The 20,715-nt window shown below is 39.7% G+C and overlaps 1 protein-coding gene across 7 annotated transcripts; it reads left to right on the top strand.

Moving 5' to 3' along the window:
* The first annotated feature begins 367 nt into the window (after positions 1-367).
* On the top strand, positions 368-19,304 carry zfand4 (zinc finger, AN1-type domain 4). 7 transcript variants are annotated; one of them, XM_034303116.2, is made up of 10 exons: positions 368-490; positions 2,652-2,956; positions 11,602-11,677; positions 11,876-11,943; positions 12,105-12,291; positions 12,591-12,735; positions 13,188-14,249; positions 14,476-14,530; positions 17,508-17,625; positions 18,463-19,304. In XM_034303116.2, the coding sequence occupies exons 2-10, from the start codon at positions 2,773-2,775 to the stop codon at positions 18,596-18,598; spliced, it is 2,031 nt and encodes a 676-aa protein (XP_034159007.1). In that variant the 5' UTR covers positions 368-490; positions 2,652-2,772; the 3' UTR covers positions 18,599-19,304. The 7 variants fall into 7 exon arrangements, with proteins under 7 accessions (XP_034159007.1, XP_034159000.1, XP_034159005.1 ...); XM_034303109.2 differs by having other exon boundaries at positions 12,588-12,735; XM_034303114.2 differs by having other exon boundaries at positions 374-490; positions 2,657-2,956; positions 12,588-12,735.
* Positions 19,305-20,715: the final 1,411 nt, after the last annotated feature.

The following is a 20,715-nucleotide window of genomic DNA, read 5'->3' as shown; positions in this document are numbered from 1 at the left end:
GGCGTTCATTAGGTCGAGTCAATGCACTCGTTCATGCGTGCATGATTTTGAAAATGATTTAAACAGGTCATAGGTAGAAAGGATTTGGCAACAATTCCATGTCCACAGTTAGGATTTTAAAAACGGATATGAAATCATTGGTTAGATAATTGCATGAACGAGTAGGTGTACAGGTGTTCCTAATAAAGTACTCGGTGAGGGTAGTGTGGTAACGCGCAGGTCAGACGGAGCCTCACATGTGTGTACTTGTGTTACTTAGAAACCAGAGTTCACATCCGGGAGACAGCGAGGAAAATCGCTCACCTGCAACCGAACAGGCTGTAATCCCGCCTCCGCAGTTTTCTCATTGGAGCTTGCAATCGTCTTTCCAGATTACTGCCGACGCCATACGGCTTCCCTGATGTCAATCAAAAAGTGCCAGAATAGACTCCTCCCACCATGTTCACTGGGACAGACCGAAAAATGGTGAAGATGTCCTGAGGAATTAATGGTACTGAGACCCGCTGTGACGTAAATCATGATTTAGTTGTTATTATTACTATTGTTTTATTTCTCACGATAACGGCAGCGGAAAAAGGGTTGGTGAATTAGCTAACTAGCACGACAGCCGCTAGCATCATCGTCATTATTATCATTATGTGTAACCGTACCTGTTGTTAGCTTTGTGTTCCATAAAATTCTAGCTAACTGAAATAGACAGTTAGCTAGGTTGCTATCTGTGGCGCGAGCTAGTTTTGTTTGTGCGCGTTCATATTTTTGTGTATGTTGTTTTCTTTTTATTGGGTTCTAGAGTACCAGCATGTAAACAACATTCATTTTATTGGGACGTCTACAAAGTGTTGTTATCTTGGCAGTGCCGGTTGATGGAGAGCTACATCATTTAGATGGCATTCTCTCCAAATGGTGATCTAATGGAAGTGTGTGTAAGTGTGGGATCTCCTCTGAACAGCTGCAGCTCAGGAAATCTGGCCAGCTCTCTGGGTCGTGTGTGAGACTGGTGCTTGCCGCCATGACTGAAGAGCAGTAATGCTTCAGGCTCCTGCAGCAGACATGAAGCCTCCTGCTGGCTCTTTCAAACTTTAGTTAGATTGCGTTTTGTGGAGGTTTTCAGTTTTTTATTTGTCAGTTAATAAAGTAACACAAGTAAGTGAATTTAATTAAGTAATTTGGGGTCCTTTAGGATGTGGAGTTTGTCTCCTTGAAGCTGTTTTTCATAGCAAAACACGTACTATTATATTTTTCATATAACAGGCCTGTTACTTTACATGTCTACAAGCTACCAGAGAAAAGATTTGTCTTATTGCGTCTTGTTGAAAAGGGATTTGCACTTGAAACACACACACACACACACACACACACACTTATTGTGACCCCATAAATGTGCTGGTAAAAGGTCAGTTAATTGTACATGGCTATCTTTCTTGACTTATTAGGTGACTTATTCAGATTATCACACTGGTTGTTAAGGTGGTTTGATTCTTTTTTTTTTATGGCTCTTGCAGGATTACACCAACAATAGCTCTGGCTTGCAGATGCTTCCTTGTTTTGCCTTATCAAGACTTTTTACGAGCGTGTTGAGCATCTTGTGTTTGGTTAGTGCACTGTAGTATTTGAGAACTCATCTACACTCGGTTAGTTTTGATGAATACACAGATGAATTCATAAAGGTCTGGAAAATTATATCTGAAGGAACCTTTTTTCCAGATCCTAGAAAAGTATGCAAATCCAGAAATGTTGTGGAAAAAGTATGTATATAGTGGATAAAGACACTAAGGGTCTAACTCAGTGCATATCACATTTGCTAACATTCCTTATTAAGATACAGTTTATGGTTTGCCCTATAATTGGGAGATTGCGAATATGAATGCCACGGATGCCACAGCCAACCATGTCCGGGAGCCAAGGAAAGCAAAATTGCCCGGGCTGTCTGGGTGGGAGGGATGACATACTCTCTCTCTCCTCATCAGTCACAGTGACACTAGCTAATTGTGGGAATTTTTCCCGGACATGGACATATATGTGGAGCAGAGTAGATAGCACTTTCTGAATGTTTGCAGCACGAGCAGGACACGGCTTCATGTGTCTCAGAGAAAGCTGTCATGTGTTAGACTGCATGGTGGGTGGAAATTGGCAGGTGACCAATTTGAGGAGAAAATGGGGGAGAACCAAAAATATAGCTCCAAATATAGCGGGGAGAGAAGTTTATTTATTAGTTATTACAAAAAACAGTAGTGTTTTGAGGGATTTGTTTAAATCAGTGAACTTTTTTTGGAATATTCTGAACGTTCTCCTCCCATTCTTGCAATGGTCAATAAAATATCTGCTTGGAGGAAAAACTCCAGTCTGTGTGGAACTCTAACCAACATATGACCAACATATGAATCAGTACAAGGGGCCGTCTGTACTCGCCTGTTGGCTATCAATTCTGACACCCCCCCCCCCCCCCCCCTTGCACTCTAGCATTCTAGGCTAAGCGGTGTATGTGCTTGTTTTTGGAGCATTGCAGCACTGAGGTTCAAATCACTGTCTAGTAAGGAGTAAGAGGATACCGCTCACACACACACCCTTATACAAACAGTTGTTTCAGATGTCACACAACGAATGGCTGTAGCTTGTGTTGCACAGCTCAGTGTGTCGTGTCTTTTCCACAGCGTAGGCCTCTGTCCAGGATGAGTGTACCCGGGGACGGTGGTGAGATCACAACCCTCACTCCTCCACCTTGGGCAGGTTTCATCCCAGTCTCTTCCTAAAGAATCTCCCCTCTCTACAAACATGGCCGACAAGAGGGAGCCGCCATTTTTCAACGATGATAACCTAGGGGTTGTCAACTACAAACTGCCCTTCTATGAGACCATGGAGCTGTTCATAGAGACTCTGACAGGGACCTGCTTCCAGCTGCGGGTCTCCCCGTTTGAGACGATTGTCTCCGTAAAAGCCAAGATTCAGAGACTGGAAGGTATGTGTACTTTCATAACTAGTGTTTAATAGTGTTGTGAAATAGTTTTACTTGCTTTTTTTGTGGAGACATGGAGAAATTTTGTGGAGATTTATGGTATAATGTTTAATCATCCTGATATAAAGTTCACATGACAGTTTTAGATTTAAATTTGAAGACCTCTTATGCCAGTTAAAGGAGGATGGATTCGTCCTGCCCTAAAAGTCATGTGACAAATTCATAAAAGTTTAAACTACTTCACCAGTCCTGCTCTGGATTGGCTCCACTAGTGTGCTTGTGCTGTTTGGTCTGTTGTCTTTAAAAGTAACCCTACACAAATGTCAGTCAATAGAATAGAATGTATCACCAATTATTACTATATAACCTATAAATATAATAATCTATAAAATCAGAATCAGCCATCCAAGGGTGGAGGTTTAAGCTGTTTAACCCATCATTGTCTGATATCGAAAGTATAAGAGGATGACAAGGCAACCAGGACCCCTCAGCTACCGAACCTGTGTGCAAAGCTACACAGCTGGGTAACTTAGTTAAGTTAGTAATGAATAAAAGTCTTGGTTGGAATGTCAGGTAAGAGTCTTTTATTTGTCATTTGCGCAGATGACACATGGAAAACTGCACATTGAAATTCTTATGGTAGCTGACAAATACTGGATTTACACTCACTGAGCACTTTATTAAGGACACTTGTGCACCTCATTCATGCAATTATCTGATCAGCCAATCATGTGGAAGCAGTGCATTGGAAAAAAATCATGCAGATATGGGCCAGCAGCTTCAGGTAATTTTCACATCAATCATCAGAATGGGGGGAAAAAATGTGATCTCAGTGATTTTGACTGTGATTGTTGGTGCAAGACGGGCTGGTTTGAGTATTTCAATAACTGCTGATCTCCTGGGATTTTCACGCACAACAGTCTCTAGAGTTTAATCAGAAAGGTGCAAGAAAGTGCAAAAAAATAAAGTGAGCAGCAGTTCTGTGGATGGAAATGCCTTGTTGATTCCCAGTCATCGGATCTGAATCCAGTAGAACACCGTTGGGATGAAAGTGCACCTGAAAAATCTGCAGGAATTGTGTGATGTAATCATGTCAACATGGACCAGAATCTGAAAGGAATGTTTCCAACATCTTGTGGAATCAATGCCACTAAGAATTGAGGCTGTTTTGAGAGCAAAGGGAGGCTCTACCCAGTGTTAGTATAGCGTTCCTAATAAAGTACTTTGACATATCCAATTCACAGAATATACAAATGTAAATGCAATATCAAGTATATCCAAAAAAACAACAAAAAAGGAATGGAAATGGTAGGCTATATGGTGAGACATCTGGGTACTGTTATATAAATCTCTGAGATATTGATGGTCCAAATCAAGACCTTGATCCTGAAATTTTATACTCGTGTTGTCCTGTGACAAATACTAGCTAGTTTTCTAACAGCCAACTATTTGGCTAAATCTGTTCTGAAGTTAGGTACAGTACGGCGTAATTGTACATTAGAAACAAGCTATGTCAGTAAACTGAAATTACTGTTCTGACATTTCCTCGTTTGTCTGATTTTGGTAAACAGTTTTCTCTGCTTCAGACTCTTTAGTCAATCTAAAGTTTACCCATTCAGGGTCACATTTTCTCAGTGTGGTGCCTGTACCTTTTTTGTAATGATGTGGTAGTTTGTATGTAAGAGTGTGAAGTAATCAGGGTAGAAGGAGATGGGATGTGGCTGGGATGACAGGAGGACACACGGGTGTTTTCAATTTGCATACTTATGCATACTGATGATGCTATGTGTTCCCCAGTTGAGTCCTGGGTTTGCCCCAGGGTGTTCTTCTGTCTAGAGTTGCCTACTCTGTTCAGAGAAAAGTAGCTTAAAGCACACTCAAAAGTTGCTAGAAGTAATTTGCATATTCACTGATTCATCATGATCATTTACATATCAAATTAGGGTATATGAAGAAGGAAGATTTTCTGAAGACTCTTAGAAGTGTAGAGAATAGAAGCTTAATCAGAATAGAAAATAATGGGCTCCCGATTCCAGCTCATGCATGCCGAAGAGGGCGAGTGTGTTACGCTGCCCCATGATGCAGCATGAGCAGCAATTTGAAAAGATGCGGTTGTTGGGATTCATGTGTCTTGGAGGAAGCACATGATAGACTTTGCTTGGTTGGTAGTTGTCACATGATATGGGAGACCTGACTGGTGGATGAGAATTGGCCAAAACTAAATTAGGGATATAATTGGGAAATAATCCAAAAAAAAAAAAAGAGGAAGTTGGTTTTGGTTGTGGCACCATAAACTAACCTTTGGGCCGATGAAATAATTACCCTTTATTATTTTATTACTTTAGTTTAACATGAACAACAAAGTGCACAGGTGGGAGAAACGGTGGTGATTAGTGATTGGCCATTGGGCACATCGGTTTTGTGCAAGCGTGACACATAAGGCTTCACACACTGGTGAACCTGTTCTCTCAACTCATATAATGAGTATCTGTGTGGTGAGTATCTGTGTGGTAAATATGTTTTTAATAAATTATTTAATGTGTTTTTTCTTCAGGAGACATTTAATAGACCAGTCTTTAGTCTGCCTGTACTTGTGTAATGGAAATGCTTGTCCTCTCACAGGTTTCATCAGTATACCAAAGTCAAAAAGTGGAAACAGGAACCAAGTCTGTTTTTGTTATTGTGAAACTGCTCTGCTTTCTTTGTTTAATGTGCTCTGAGCACATCTTTGCACACACTGATTCAGAATCAGTGTCTGTATTTAATAAGTATATTGTCTGCCATCTTGATCGTGCCCCAGCCTCCATCATTAAGGCCCGCTCGTCTGTTACCTCTCTCCCACTTCATCAGTATTTCCCTCAATCTGGTTCTTTCCCTTGCTGTGGTTACACCATTTTTTAAAAAACTGGCCTTGATCTTCTGTCTCTCAACCTATAGACCAATTTCTAAACTTTTTGTTTCTAGTTTAATTTTTAGGAAAATATGGTAGACTCTCTAGTCCCCTGTGTAGCACTCAGACGACTTATAAATGACTCACCAATGGACTCCTTCTCTCAGTGACTCTGGAACTCTCATTGTTGTAATTCTGTAAGACAGCCTTTGAAACAGTGAAACTTGAGGTTCTTCTCTTTCACCTCTCTTTCACTTCTCTTTCACTGAAATCTCTGACAGTTTTGTTTTCTGCATAATTAACTGCCTGTATTAAAATTGTGATCAGACTCTAACTTTCTTTAAAATCCCAGGGAACATAGTGTAAAATATTTATAATGTTTATATACCCTAGTTGTGTCATATTAAACATTTAGCACAGTTAGAATAAAAAATGGATAGAAATGAAGTAAAAAATAACCCATCTGAATTCACTGGTGGCCTCTAGTTTTTTGAACTTCATCCCACAGTATCTCTGTGGCTGTTGATTTCTGCCTTGTTTCAGCTGTAAACATACTTTTTCCCCTCACACAACATACTCCCCCCCCTTACTAGTACCCCTCTTAGTAAGAGCTAATTTTCTTCTTTCTCCCTCTTTTTTATACTCGTTTTTAAGGAATACTCCTTTCTGTACAACAAAAAGTCCATGGGGTAGAGATGAATCTGATCCAACACCTTCTTTAAGCCTAAAACAAACTGACACCATGCTGTACAGACACACTGAGTTGTCTTCACCATCTGGATTCTGGGCTTGACTCTGTCCCAATAGAAGGAGCTGGATCAGGTCCAGCTCCACCCCATGGACTTTTTGTTCTGCAGTATGGGATACTTGATTTTTAAGGGCGTTTTCACACCTGGCTCATTTGGAGCGTTTGGTTTGGAACCTGGTTCGTTTTCTGCCTTGGTTCAGTTCATTTAGACGTATATGATCACGGCAAGTGTGCTTGGATCTGCACCAAAACAATCGGTCCGAGACCACCCGAACAAGCTGGTCTCAGTCTGATTGCAAATGAACTCTGGAGCGGTCCACTTTGGTGAGAAAGCAATCCGACCCAACAGACCAATGAACCAACCTGTATAGCAGTGCATGATGGGAACGTAGTTACGTAAAAAGCGTTTTTTGTTTTACTCATGGCTTGCAACATGATTCGTGGTTTAACTTGGACCAAATTCGAGGTAAAATGCCTTCTTGAAAGTTGGTCTGATGAACATACTTCTGAACAACTTTAAAAAAAAAAACAACAAAAAAAAAAAAAACAATTTTGTCGTGATGAAACATCGATTCCCACTCAAACTGATAAATTATAATTACAGTTAAAAAGAAAGCCACAGTAAGCTCTCTGAGCTGCTGCCTATCCATCTTGGTGGATGACTGCTATGAATGGAGCCCCGGAACATAAACACGCGCACTCTGACCAGTGAGAGGACAGTTTACTCACATGTGACTTACATAAACACATTTTGGTACGCTTTGAAATGTTGCCTTATGAAAGCGAACCGAGCCAAGGAGAAAATTCAGCATTGTAACAATTTAAGTTCCCGTTTCGGAGCAAAGCACAGATGTACAGGTCAGAAAACACCCTAATATTGTGAGGTGTCTTTGAGTGTGATGATGCTGATTATTATTATTATTTGTCTGAAATGGCCTTTCTTTGGTTTTGCACTCAAGCTACAAGGCTAATACTGGAAGTCCTAAAAGAGCTTCACAAGCTGTCACTTACAGCGCCAGTTGTGTTTGAGTCACAGTGAGATGATTTTTAAGTACCTGCAAAGTACTCCGTTGTTTTGTGTCATACATAATGAGTGAATGCACTTTATTCATATTGTAGACACCATACACTTCAGTGATACAAATGATAAGACAACATCAGTTTGCCACATGAAGGATGTGAGTTTTGGTTTCTGTTAAGTCATGCGGCTCTGTAAAAACACCAGTGTGTTGCAAAGAGCTCTGTCTGTCTAACTTGGGTGTTGATGAGCTTTGAGAGGTGAGACAGCAAACAGCCTCAGCACTTCAGATCCTGCTAAACGCAAAGGTGTGTCTTCTCTGCTGTGAGGTTAGAAGTGAATTACACCTTCATGTGAGAAATATAAGGTTTCTTCTATTGATATATTTGAAGGAGCTGAAGGGCATGATCAGACATGTTTGAGAATAATATGCAAAACAAAGCCCTGCCAACTGTAACTGACTGAATATAACCTGTTTATCCAGCATATTGTTTATAGCCTTTACCTCATTAACCTCAGTTTTTGGCTGCCAGTTATAGTTTCACATTAAATGCTGAAAAATATCAGGGAACCAAAGAACCTGGAGAAAACCCACACAGACACAGGGAGAACATGAGAAGCTCTGCACAGACAGTAACCTGAGCTCAGGATCAGATCCTGGAACTGTGAGGTGGCAACGCTACCTGGTCCAGTGCTGTGTTGCCATGGTATAATTTATGCAGTGATCATTGCATTGTTACATATCACTCTAGGTGCTTTGTCTGTGGTTGTTTCCACAGTGAACCCAACAAAGATTACGTCAGTGTTAATAGCCGGCTTGTGGTTAAATGTTCTTTTGCTAAGTCTGCACGACATGGCCAGAAATATGTAGACACATGACCATCAAATCCATATGCGGGCCTTCCTGAAACTGCTGCCACAATGTTGGAAGCACACAATTGTATAGGATACTGTTGTATGCTGTAGTGTTACAATTTCCCTTCACTGGAACCAAGAGGCCCAAACCTGTTCCAGCATGACAGCATGCCCCTGTGCAAAGTAAGGTCCATGAAGACATAATTTGCCAAGGTCGGAGTGGAAGAACTCGGTGGCCTGCACAGAGCCCTGACTTCAACTGAACACCTTTGGGATGAATTGGAACTCTGACTGCACCCCAGGCCTCCTCGCATGACATCAGTGCCTGACCAAATGTGGCAAATCCTCACAGCCACATTCCAAAATCTAGTGGAAAGCCTTCGCAAAAGAATAAAGGTTATTATAACAGCAAACAGGATTAATCTGGAATGAGTTGTTCAACAAGACACCTAGTGTGTAGTGTACAGTGGATATAAAAAGTCTACACACCCCTGTTAAAATGGCAAGATTTTGTGATGAAAAAAATTAAACCAAGATGAATCATGTCAGAACTTTTCTCACCCTCAAATTACAACGTAAAAAATTAAGTGAAAAATGATCAGAAACAATTTAGGGAAAAATAGGAAAAATAAATTTACAATAATCTTGTTGCATAAGTGTGCACACTCTTTTATATTTGGGGATGTAGGTATGTTCAAAATGAACCAATCACATTCAAACTCTTGTACAAAAGTAATTATCATACAGCTGTCATCAATGAAATTATTGTGATTAACCCCAAATAAAGACCAGCTGTTTTTGTAGGATTTTCTCGACACCATCTTGGTTTCATCCGAATGTTGAAACCATGGTCTACAAAGAACTGACAAAGCCTGTACAGGTTCCCACTGTCAAAAGCAATCGATCAGGAGAGAGGTACCAAAAAAATTTCCAGAACATTAGATGTACCACGGAACACCGTGAAGGCCAACATCACCAAGTGGAGAAAATGGTGCACCAAAGTGACATTACCAAGAGCATGACATCCCTCCAAAATTTTTAAAAGGACAAGACAAAAACTTACAAGGGAGGCTGCCAAGAGACCAACAGCAACATTAAAGGAGCTGCAGGAATATCTGACAAGTACTGTTTATGTGATAACAATCTCTCATATTCTTTGCATGTCTGGGCTGTGGACTAGGGTGGCTAGACAGAAGCCCTTTCTCAAAAAAAAAAAAAAAAATCTAAGCCCAAATAAATCACCCCAAACAATGTGGCAAAATGTGTTGTGGTCTGATGAGACCAATTCCATAAGTTATGTTTGGCGCAAAAAAAAACACATCAACAAAAAGAACGCTATACCCACGGTGAAGCATGGTGGTGGCAGCGTCATGCTTTAGAGCTGCTTTTCTTCAGCCAGAACTGCGAGTTTTATCAAGGCAGAGGGAATCATGAATAGCTGCAAATCCCAGCTGATTTTAGTGCAAAACATTCAGGTGTCTGCTGGTAAACTGAAGTTGAAGGAATTTCACCTTTCAGTATGATAATGACCCAAAGCAGACATCCAAATCAACAAAGGAATGGCTTAACCAAAAGAGGATCAATGTTTTTGAAGCCCGGACCTGAATCTAACTAAAATCTGTGGGGTGACCTGAAGCGGGCTGTGCACAGGAGATGTTCTCACAATTTGCCGGATCTAGAATATTTTTGCAAGAAAGAGTGGAGAAAATATTGGGAAGTCATGTGCAATGCTAATAGACTCTTACTCAGTAAGACTGAGTGGTGTAATAAAATCAAAAGGTGCTTCAACAAAATATTAGTTTAGGGGTGTGCACACTTATACAACTAGGATATTGTAAGTTTTTTATTTTCCTTTTTTGCTTATCAAAGTTTCTTATTGTTATTCACTTTATTAGTGTACTCTGCAATTTCACATTAAAGGTGAGAAAGGATGTGACATGATTTATCTTAGTTTCATTCTTTTACTTCACAAAAACCTGCCATTTTAACAGGGGTGTGTAGACTTTTTATATCCACTGTATGTGAGTGGGTGAGTTACATATACACATGCATATTTTTTTGTGAGGTGCTTCAGAGCTGAAATGTAAACATAGAAAATTATCTAAAGGTAAATGGTGTTGGTTATAGTCTAAATGCCATCAGTAACGTCAGTTTATATATATATATTACACGTGTGTGTGTGTGTATGTATGTAGAGAGAGAGAGAGAGATATTTATTGATTAGAAACAGCACACACATGTTTTGGAAGTCATGAAGGTTTGTGGTTGGCTTTGTTTACCTGTTCTTAGGCAACCTTAAAATGGACTTTGTGCCGAGAGGAAGGGACTGGGTGTCCAGTAGTAGACCGGATAGTCTTGCTGAAGTTTATTTTGGTGTCTCATTTCTACATGTGTATGATTAAGAAACAAGAGCCAAGGTCTTATGTTGAATATGTAATCTTGTTTGGGTTAATCTAGAGATTAATTAACCTAGAGATTAATCTAATTTGACACAAACAGCTGTGAGTAATTGTCTGCTGTGATCCAGTTTTTTTTCTGGTGAGATCTTTTTCATTTTAATTTTGAGTCAACCCTGGGGGCTGTAGTGCCCTTTGCTAAACTTGGATGCTAGATAAACTGCATCTCTGGGCTGATTGATGCATTCAGTCTACAGTGGGGGGCAGCACTGAGACATGCTTCTTCTGCATGGGTTTTTTAGCACCTGCAATGTAATATGAACTGTTGTATTTTCTTTTTCATAGGAATTGCTAATAGGATGTATGAGCACCAGGTGTTTCTTCTGCTTTTGGTGATTCCCAGTTTCGTCCACTTTTAGGACCTTTGCTCAGATTAAAAGTGCATTTAATAACAATAAGACCTTGAGATTTCAAGGACAATGGATTTTTTTTGTGAAGGATGAGGACACTTTGACCGTACAGTGGGTTTCCAGCAGCCTGATGCCCCATGTTGAATTTAGTGTATATTTTGTCTATAGCCCCTCTAACTTCAAATTTCATTACAGTATAATATTCCAGTGTCAGCCATTAACCAGACTTTGTCCTCCACCCCTTTCCTGCACATTGTCAGAGCTGAATGTTTGTATCTTGCCAACTAGATTACTTAACATGAGTTCTTTATTTCTTCTTTGTTTATTACAGGTATCCCTGTTGCTCAGCAGCATTTGATCTGGAATAGCTTGGAACTTGATGATGAGTACTGTTTGAATGACTATAGGTAATTATTTTTGCTCTGATTGGGAACATTTCAGCACCCAGGCATTTCTTTGTCTTCAACACATAAGCCTGATTTCCTGTTCTGTGTCAGTTACTGTAGTCATGCCACCCCGTCTCAGGTAAATTGTTGTAGCATAGATTAGGGGAAATTGGACTGAGATAAAGTTTAATTAGAATTTGTACTTGCTTGTCATTACAGCATTGCAGAAGGTTGCACTCTCAAGCTGGTCCTTGCCATGAGGGGTGGGCCTATCAACACCAAACGAGGTGTCTGACTAGCTGACTAATACTGATAACTGAGAATCATAAGCTTTGTGCACACGTTGACTGTTGAAATGAGTACTGCATACACTGCATGATGTTTCACAGAGTGAACAAACCCTTTTTTTTTTTTTTTTTTTTTTTTTCCCTTTTCCCTCCCTCTTAAGTGACCATGGAGAACTCAGTAAAAGATACCTCTGACTGCTTGGATTCAAAGAGTGATGAGGTGTGGGAAAAGTCTCTGTCTAATAAACAGGTCACTTTACTGGTGTACAAAGAGGGTGACCAGCTCAACGTCTTCCGAGTTGTGGACCGTGGAGACGGAACTCTGACACCTGTGTCGAAGTCACTAAGGTTTGTTCAAAGGGAAGTCACAAGTTAAGAGAAATTTGAGCTATAGACCAAAAAGTGCTTTCTTTTTGAATCAAAATAAGGCAAAGTCCATTTCATATATTTTAGTGAAGGTGAGTTAGAAGTGCTTGTGTCTGAAGTTGCTGAAAATAAAGATGTTTTTTGGTATCCTCAAAAATGGCTTAAACGTTTTGCAAAAGTGTGTGAATGTTCTGTTTGGGAACACAGAATTCAAGATAAACACTTTGAGTATATTTAATTATGCTTCAATGGTTTTGTTGTGCATGTATTTGGTTTAGCAGTGGTTCAGTGCACAATGTGTACACTGAGGAAGAGGAGGAGGGTGTTAGCATTTCCTCTGCACAGCTGACGCTAGAGAACACTATCACTATGAACAAGATGAAGCTACTCAAAGCCAAGATGGAGAATATGAACCTCAATAAAAAGGTACCAGAGGAAAGACTGACTGTAGATGTATAGATCAGTAAGTATAAAAGTGCTTAAAATGATGCTAGTCTTTTTATGCCAAACAGTAATTGTCTTAAGCCTTTTTTTTTTTTTTATTAGAATTGTCACTAACACAGACTAGGAGTAAATGTCACTAGACTGGAGGAACAATTCTCATAACCAGTACAGTAATAACAACAAGTTCAGCACAATGGCGAAGTGCCTTAATTAACACCACTTCTCTGCAAAGTCTTTAGGAGTCTGCTAAAATGTTAGGGCTCTTGCAACTATTTCTGGGATTTAATATCTACAGAGAACAGTTCTTCATAATTTTCATTAGCTTACGCCAGTGACTAATGGCTGTGCACGAATCTTTTATATTCTCAGATAAAAGTTTGTATTTCTGCTTTTATTTATTTATTTATTTATTTATTTGCATATTACCTTTTTAGCCCAAGAAGTCTACCAAGTTGAGAGTGAGGCCTCCGGTTGGTCCACGTCCTTTCTGTGGCTCACTTGGCTCTGCTCGCCACCACCGAATGCTCCGCATCCTTCCTCAGATTGGCCATGCCCCTGCAACACAGCTACCTCTGATTGGTGATCAGCAACAGTCTTCCTCCGAAGCTGGCCCACCTTTCACCTGTCACCCAAGTCCTGCCTCTGGTAGAGTCACTTCCTCACTGACAACTTCTAGCAAATACATACTTCAGGAGGAGGAGCCATGGAATAAGCCCACACCCAGGAATATTAGGCTACCTCCTAAAGTGTCCAGGCTGGATGTGAGTGAGCCAAAGGCTATAACAGACTGTCTGTACCCACCGCTGTCTGTCCTGTCTGGTCTGGAAGCTGAAGACGAGACAGAGATACAGAGTGATGGACTAATGCTACCGGAAGATGGAGTTATGATGGAGGCTTCCAAACCCATTCCGTTTAATAGCCTGCTTCCAGAGCCACTGAGTCTGGATGTTTCTGCTCAGCAGGAGACTAGTCTGGACTCTTTAGGAGCTGTGAACGAACCCATGACTGCAACTCCTCTGCTTTCCCAAGTTGTGGGCTCAGAGTCCATTAGCACATGGTCAGTAGGCACTAAGACACTACAGTCCCAATCTGACAGAGCTGCACTGAACTCGCTACACACTCCTCCGCATGTGCCTCGACCTTTCACAGACACTTTTACCAGGGAAGTGTCTCGCCCCTTCCTCGGCTCTAACAGAGGGCCTACCATTCCACCATGCCCGGCTCCACAGATCCCTCCTTTCCATGCCATCAGAGTGGACTCACCAGTAAAACAGCCAGACAGGGTATGCAAGAGCGAGGCACAGGACCTCACCAATATGGCCAACAACATTTCCAGAGAGCTGTCAGGCTGTGTGAGTAACATCGATGAAAAGCTAGCAAGGCCTTGTGATCTGACCAGATTGTGTGGCACAAATGCCCCCTTGCAAGCCAACATCCATCTGCTACAGGAGGATCTGCTACAGAGAATAGTTCCCCTGCAGCGAGCAGCATACACGGTGAGTGTGCAGCTCTCCGAACCACTGCTGGATCTGTACATATCTGCATTTTACACTAGACCAAAGATGTTGAATTTCGGTCAATAATTTAGTATGGTTGGAAAAAAGTTATTTCTTTTCTTTAATCTTAGCATATTATCAAAGTGGCGCTTCTCCTTTACATGGGTATGGATCAAGTTATACTGAAAAGAGGACTCAACAGATTTATAAAATACTGTCTTTTCAGCCATCAGGCATCCTGGACTCAACCAGTGGACCCTCCAGTTCAATAAAGAGACTAGGTGAGTCTGTACACTTTACATTCTGGAGACATTTTGTTAGAGAGATGAATCTATCACAAAGACTCAATTACTCCATGTGTCAGCATCACATAATTTCCTCCAGAAGCTTGTCAGCCACTTTAACATATCAATTAGGGCAGTTGTGCTTCTCTTCTCCAATAACTCAGTGCTGTATGAAGTGGTAGAGTTACTGAACTGAATAAAGAACTGTCCCTACCTTGGTCATTTATCAGTTTCCCTTTTCCATCATATAATGGCACTGGTGAAAGTAGCATAGTTCTCTGGAGGGTTTGAGGTTAGATGTTGTTCCCTATGTGACATTGAGTTTGTATGAAGAGAGATAAAGGACCAAACAAAACTTTTTTTTTTTTTTTTTGGTTTACCACTGTAAACCAAATTTTTGTGGTGCTGTTCTGTCCAGTATAAAAATGATACTAGCTAACTAGTGTATTTATCAACATGATGTTTGTCTGATTCAAGTGACAATCCTGTGACATTTGTATTTGACCAATCAGTGTCTCAAGTGCCAACCATATGTTCAGTAATCTTAGTATCCTGCTACTAATTTATAGTAGACATGTGGAACTGTGCTACAACAGCAATTTTCCTTTAATTTTCACCAGGGGCTTGCACATTAAAAATATGAAGCCATGATATTTTTAAACTAAATTATCACACCATTAAAAATGAACAGTAACACCCCTAAACAACATGCGTTTTCTGTCTGGAGACTTAACCTTGTTTAGTATTTCTGCATTGACTGTTTTGTAATATTTTGCAGTAAGTATTTTGAAGAATGAGTCCTCAGTGGCGCATGACACGCATCACTAGGCTGCATCTCACAGCCTAGTCCTTGAAATGCTTTTTGTCACAGCTAGATTTATCTTTTTATTACATGCATTAGGTCTCACATGAATGCCAGTGAAATTCCAGCTTCTGCCTGGCTTTATTTAATCAAGTCTTTTACGTCTGTGGTGACCTGTAGTGCGGTGAACCAAAAATAGCATGAATTAAGTGAAAATACATAACCTTTTATTGTTATTTATAGTAAAGCAGGAAATTGTCAATAAACGTGTGTAGGACAATATGCGTTAGAGCCATGTATCAAACTGTGTTTAGAAATGACTGAACACCTTTGTGCATTCTTTTTAAGGCCGTCATGCATCAGAAAGATGATGAGTGTGTGTCCATGACCTAAAGGGTAGCATGGCATTACAGTGCTGCTTTGTAGAGGCTTATGAATGTTTTATGACCCTATCATTGTGGGTGAGGCATCAGCTCCTCACTACCATTGGCTGAAGAAGAACTATTCATAGAAAACAAGCATCAGGAAATGGAAACCATGACCAGCTCTGTTCCTCTCTAACATAAACTTTTACATGCATGAACAAGTTCACACAGTATGCTGAATTCAGTACACTATACCTGCAAAATAACAGCAAATATGAACTGCAATAGTAAAGCTTCAAGGCAGCAAGAAATGGTTGGGTGTGTGGGTGTGAATGTAAAACATTCGTCAGCAGCTGGTGTTTGTGATATTCTAAAATGTTCCCAGAAATATCACTGCCAATGTCTGCATCCCATCCTGAACATGCTGATCTCTCTGATATCAGAACTGATAGCTGCAGAACGCAACTACAAATCCAATCTCATGCCTCAGCACCTGGACTAGAGCTTCTTTTGCTTATTCTGTCACGCACGAGTTCCTTTATCGTGTTGTGTACTTTCCAAGCATATAAATTGTGGCAGCATTTCCAAGGATGTCTATATGTGGCAGTGACCTAGCTGAATGCTGTATGTAAGAGCTGCTTCGTCTGAGCTTTGATGTGGCTGTCTTTGTGGTTTGTGTCTTATTTTCATGTGTGTAGCCTCCTCCTTCTGTAGCCACTGAATTTATGGCTCCTTCTGTAACCACTCTGAATTTATGTAAGTAATGTACATTAGCAGCCACATGAGTGTCTGAAGTTTAATAGGAGTTAATTTTCTCCTTCAACCAAATTTAAATGCATTACAGGCTTTATATTATTTTATCTTGGTAAAATATGGGTGTAGAGCATAGTGATATTGTTTTTGTTGTTGTTATTGTTGTTTTTACTCAGTTTTGGTCATTTGGCCAATTCTCACCCACAGACTAATTCTGAGGAATTAAATTTGTGCCAAAAGTATTGAATGTAACTTTTCAAGAAATGAACAAAAATATACAATGAGGAAAAAAGAAGAACACTCTGAAACTGAAAATAATGAACTCAGTGGCAAAAATTTAACATGGTCTTCAAATAGCTATGAACGCACTGCCAGAGTTTTCATTTACACCCGCAAGTTTACGTTCCTCATTCTGGCACAAACCTCTCGTGTGGGCGGGCCTAACTACGATGTACTCTCATTGGTTAGTGAGATATTGATCGATAGCTGCCTGACCTGGAAGTAGAGACGCTCCTGAGAGCTCATCTTGAAAAAATAGTTGTATGAGACTACCCAAACCTCAAATATTAATTATGAACTAATATACTAAGTAAGGAAGGAAGGAAGGAAGTAATTTCCACTACAAAGTACAAACATTATAACTGTACAGAGAATTGCATCCACAGCGCTCTCCAAAATTTGCATCACTGAAGTCTCTACTTAAAAATTCATCTCATGCTACATCACGGAAACTGAACACACTTCGGCATACATACGCTCACAGAAGCCCACGATTGGCTAGCATCGCTATGACTGACAGAAGAGAGAGTAATGGTATCCCTCCCTTCCTTCTTTTGGACTCCCGGCCATGGATGACTGTGGCATCATGGGAATAGGGTGAAGGCTTTTCTGTTAGCTGTGATAGTTTTTACTCATCTTTCAGTGTACTGTTTTTGTTTATTTGATGGTGCATTTCTTCGTCTTACTGTTATTTTATAAGTATATTTATAAATATACTGTGATTTATAAGTATAGACATTTCTAACATTATCTTTTGCTTTGTTGAAATGTGTAGGCTCTCTGACATATCACCTCCCTCCTGTGAAGGCCCCCCTGAGCTCAAAGAAGAAGACTTCAAAACACTGCTTCCTATGTGGGAAGAAGACCGGGTTAGCCACCAGCTATGAATGCAGGTACTTGGCTTAGGCTGCAGGCAGTTGAAGTTAGCCCTCTGTGCTCCTTTGTACATTTCTTCATGCTGTGTAGACTAGAGCTTACAGTCATAAGACAAGTCTGAGTGTTGATCAGAATGATAACGTTCATTTTCATTTCAGCAGTAGGCTGGGGTTCCTCAACGAATTTCCAGAATTCTTAATATGTGCAATCTGTAAGATCTCTTTTCAAACAAAGGATAAGCCCTTATATTTTCTGGTCTTACTGTCTTATGCTTACCTCAGAACTGCCTTTTGCAGAGAAGCTTAGCTGCTTTATGATGTGATATTTCAGAGCTACAGTTCGGGTGTAAGATCAGCTCGTTCTCTGTAAGGCGTGATGTGGTTGAGAGTAACATTGTCAGGTCCTAAATTAGCAGTTCTGCTCTGAGATGCTTCGTAGTGACATCTGTGTTTTTCTCTTCTGGTCTTGTATGATGGCTTGTCATTTCTGGCTAGCCTCAATGTTTCTGGTATTTGTTCTAAAACATATGAATACAGTATTTAATCTGTTATATTCTTGGGATTTGGTTCTGATGTGTGATTTAAAGTAGAGGAATGATAAAGGTGCTGAAAATGGATTCCAAATTAGAGAATGGTCTCAGCCATGCTATATTATTCTGAATTGATCTGTATTCATATTTCTGTAAAGCAGACTTAACTGCTTACTACATTAATCCCACTGAATCTTCTAGAGTTCCTCGATTTGTTACTAATTTAAAAGCCTGTATATGTGCTACACTTTATTACTACACACATTTTTTTTTTTTTTTTTTCTACGGTCTCTCCTGATGATACTTCTCTGTTTCCCTTATTAAGGTGTGGCAACAACTTCTGCTCCACGCACCGCTATGCAGAGACCCACAACTGCACTTACGACTACAAAAGTGCAGGACGCCGCTTCCTACAGAAGTCTAATCCCATCATCAGTGCACCAAAGCTGCCCAAAATATGAAGGCACTATGTAAGAGGGAAGATGATATGCAAATAAAAGCATGATTAAAAGAACAAGAACTAAACCAGCAGTGTGCTTTTATCACCGTGTTTGCTTAATTGCAAGGTTTTTTTTTTACTTTGCAAAAATGTGAATTTGTTTCTTCTCTATTTTTAACTTTTTTGTCTTCACACATAGGATGGAAAAAATGAAACTGGCGTGGAAGTGTTGTGAAAAGTTGTGATCACTACAAATTGTAATATGTATAGAAATATATGGTATATTTCACTTTGTTTCTTAAAATGTAAATAGCTTCATGAGACAAGTCTTTGCAAGATGCACTTTAGTAATAATGACATCACATCTTTTTTTCTTTCTCTAAATTGGTCCATTTTAGGCCTACAGCACTCCACTGAGGACATCACACCAGGTACTGCACATACTCAATATAAAAGATGTGTCTGTTATGGATTCACTTTGAATGGAAGTATGCAAGTTGTACTTTGAGAGCTGTAAACACTACTATGCAGTATGGCCACGTAGCATATTAATAATTTTGAGAAGGGCTTGATAGGCTGATATGAACACAAAGCTGAGTTGCCATCGTGAAGGTTTCTTTTTTGTACCTTGATTTTTTTTTAATTGCACACCACCATGAACAGCTGTTAAAATGTTCAGTATTTATTTGGGAATTAAACTAATAAACTGAAATATAAATAAGATGAAATATCCTTGTTTCTGTTCATTTTTTTTTTTTTTTTTAAACACTAGCTGCTTTATTGTGGGTAGTAAACATGCTTGATTTTCCCCTCTATCACTATGCTACTCTGAGATACTGGGAGAGAAAATATTTCCTTAAGCATACATTTCGGTAAGAAAATACTTCCTTAAGCATCTTACCCGTGTGGAAACCCTATTCGTTTACATACATCTGTTTTGTTTTCTTAGTCTTTTTATTAGAACTGAATTATTCCAGTAATACATAGCAGAAATGAGTCACTGAAATATGGTTGTACAATTTTATTGCAGTTCCCTGAGAGCATGACATCCTCTGTTAAAAATCAAAACAGTTGCCTGCCTTCATTTCTTTCAAATTGCTGTAAATGGGAATTAAACTGGACTTGTCCACCTACATCTAAACTACTCGCAAAGCCTTTTAGTAGATTAATTCACATCCTCAATTAGAAGGATGTTTTGCAGAATATTTTCCATTCTTCTTCGACACTAGACAGGGAATTGGACTATTCTCAAGAACAGCTCTTGACTCATGCTTAAATGGTCCATTTATTTCTACAGCTGTTTTTTTTTCCAGCACACTTTGTACAATTGCTCCTGGATGTAAACATGCAACAGAACGCATTGTTCATTATTACATTTAGTCACTGTTCGTACCTCCCTTGAGGTTTTATTACATGGCCAAGTTCATGGTGGGGTGTGATCACATAAGCCAGATAATGTCGTAAAACGATAAACAGCTAATGTGATAAGCAGGCAGTCAGCAAGCACCAGCTCATACATTTTTCTACCTGGAATGCAGAACAGTTTGTTGTTTGAGTTGTTTACCTTTCAACAAGACCTAAAATCATAGATGGGAAGAATACTCCCCTCTGGCACTCCAGAAATATGTTCTCTCCGGCTGTCTAGAACTAACAGATCATATGCACTGTGATTCACAGTACGCTGGACCAGGCAGAAGATGATTTTGAAAGTGATAGACAGCGGTTTTTAGTAATTTTGTTGTGATATTCTTGATTTATTATATTACACAAACCCAGCCACAGACAAACGCACAGCTGTTTGGAAAAAAAAAAATACTGTAACCATACACACAGATCACTCATTATGAAACTGAAAGAGAGAAGTATGTGTTTTGTTATATAACAGAATTACAATGTTTTTTTGTTGTTGATTTTCATCTAAATAACTAAAACTTAAGGTAAAATGATCTCCCTATTCTTAGGTTTTGGTGTTGCCTGCATAGCTTATTCCTAGGAAATGTAATCTCTAGTGAAAATGTTTGTGAAGAAACATACTGAACAAGAACTTGCTTAACAGGTTAGCTCTGCATGTACAAAGACACACACCATTTCAAGATGAGGCATCACTAGGTGTGTTTATGGTTTGGACAGTGAATCATG

Source organism: Pangasianodon hypophthalmus, chromosome 3 (assembly GCF_027358585.1).
Source record: "Pangasianodon hypophthalmus isolate fPanHyp1 chromosome 3, fPanHyp1.pri, whole genome shotgun sequence".
NCBI classification, from domain to species: domain Eukaryota; kingdom Metazoa; phylum Chordata; class Actinopteri; order Siluriformes; family Pangasiidae; genus Pangasianodon; species Pangasianodon hypophthalmus.
Note: the sequence above shows the minus strand (reverse complement) of the source record. Positions and strands in the feature narration are given on the sequence as shown.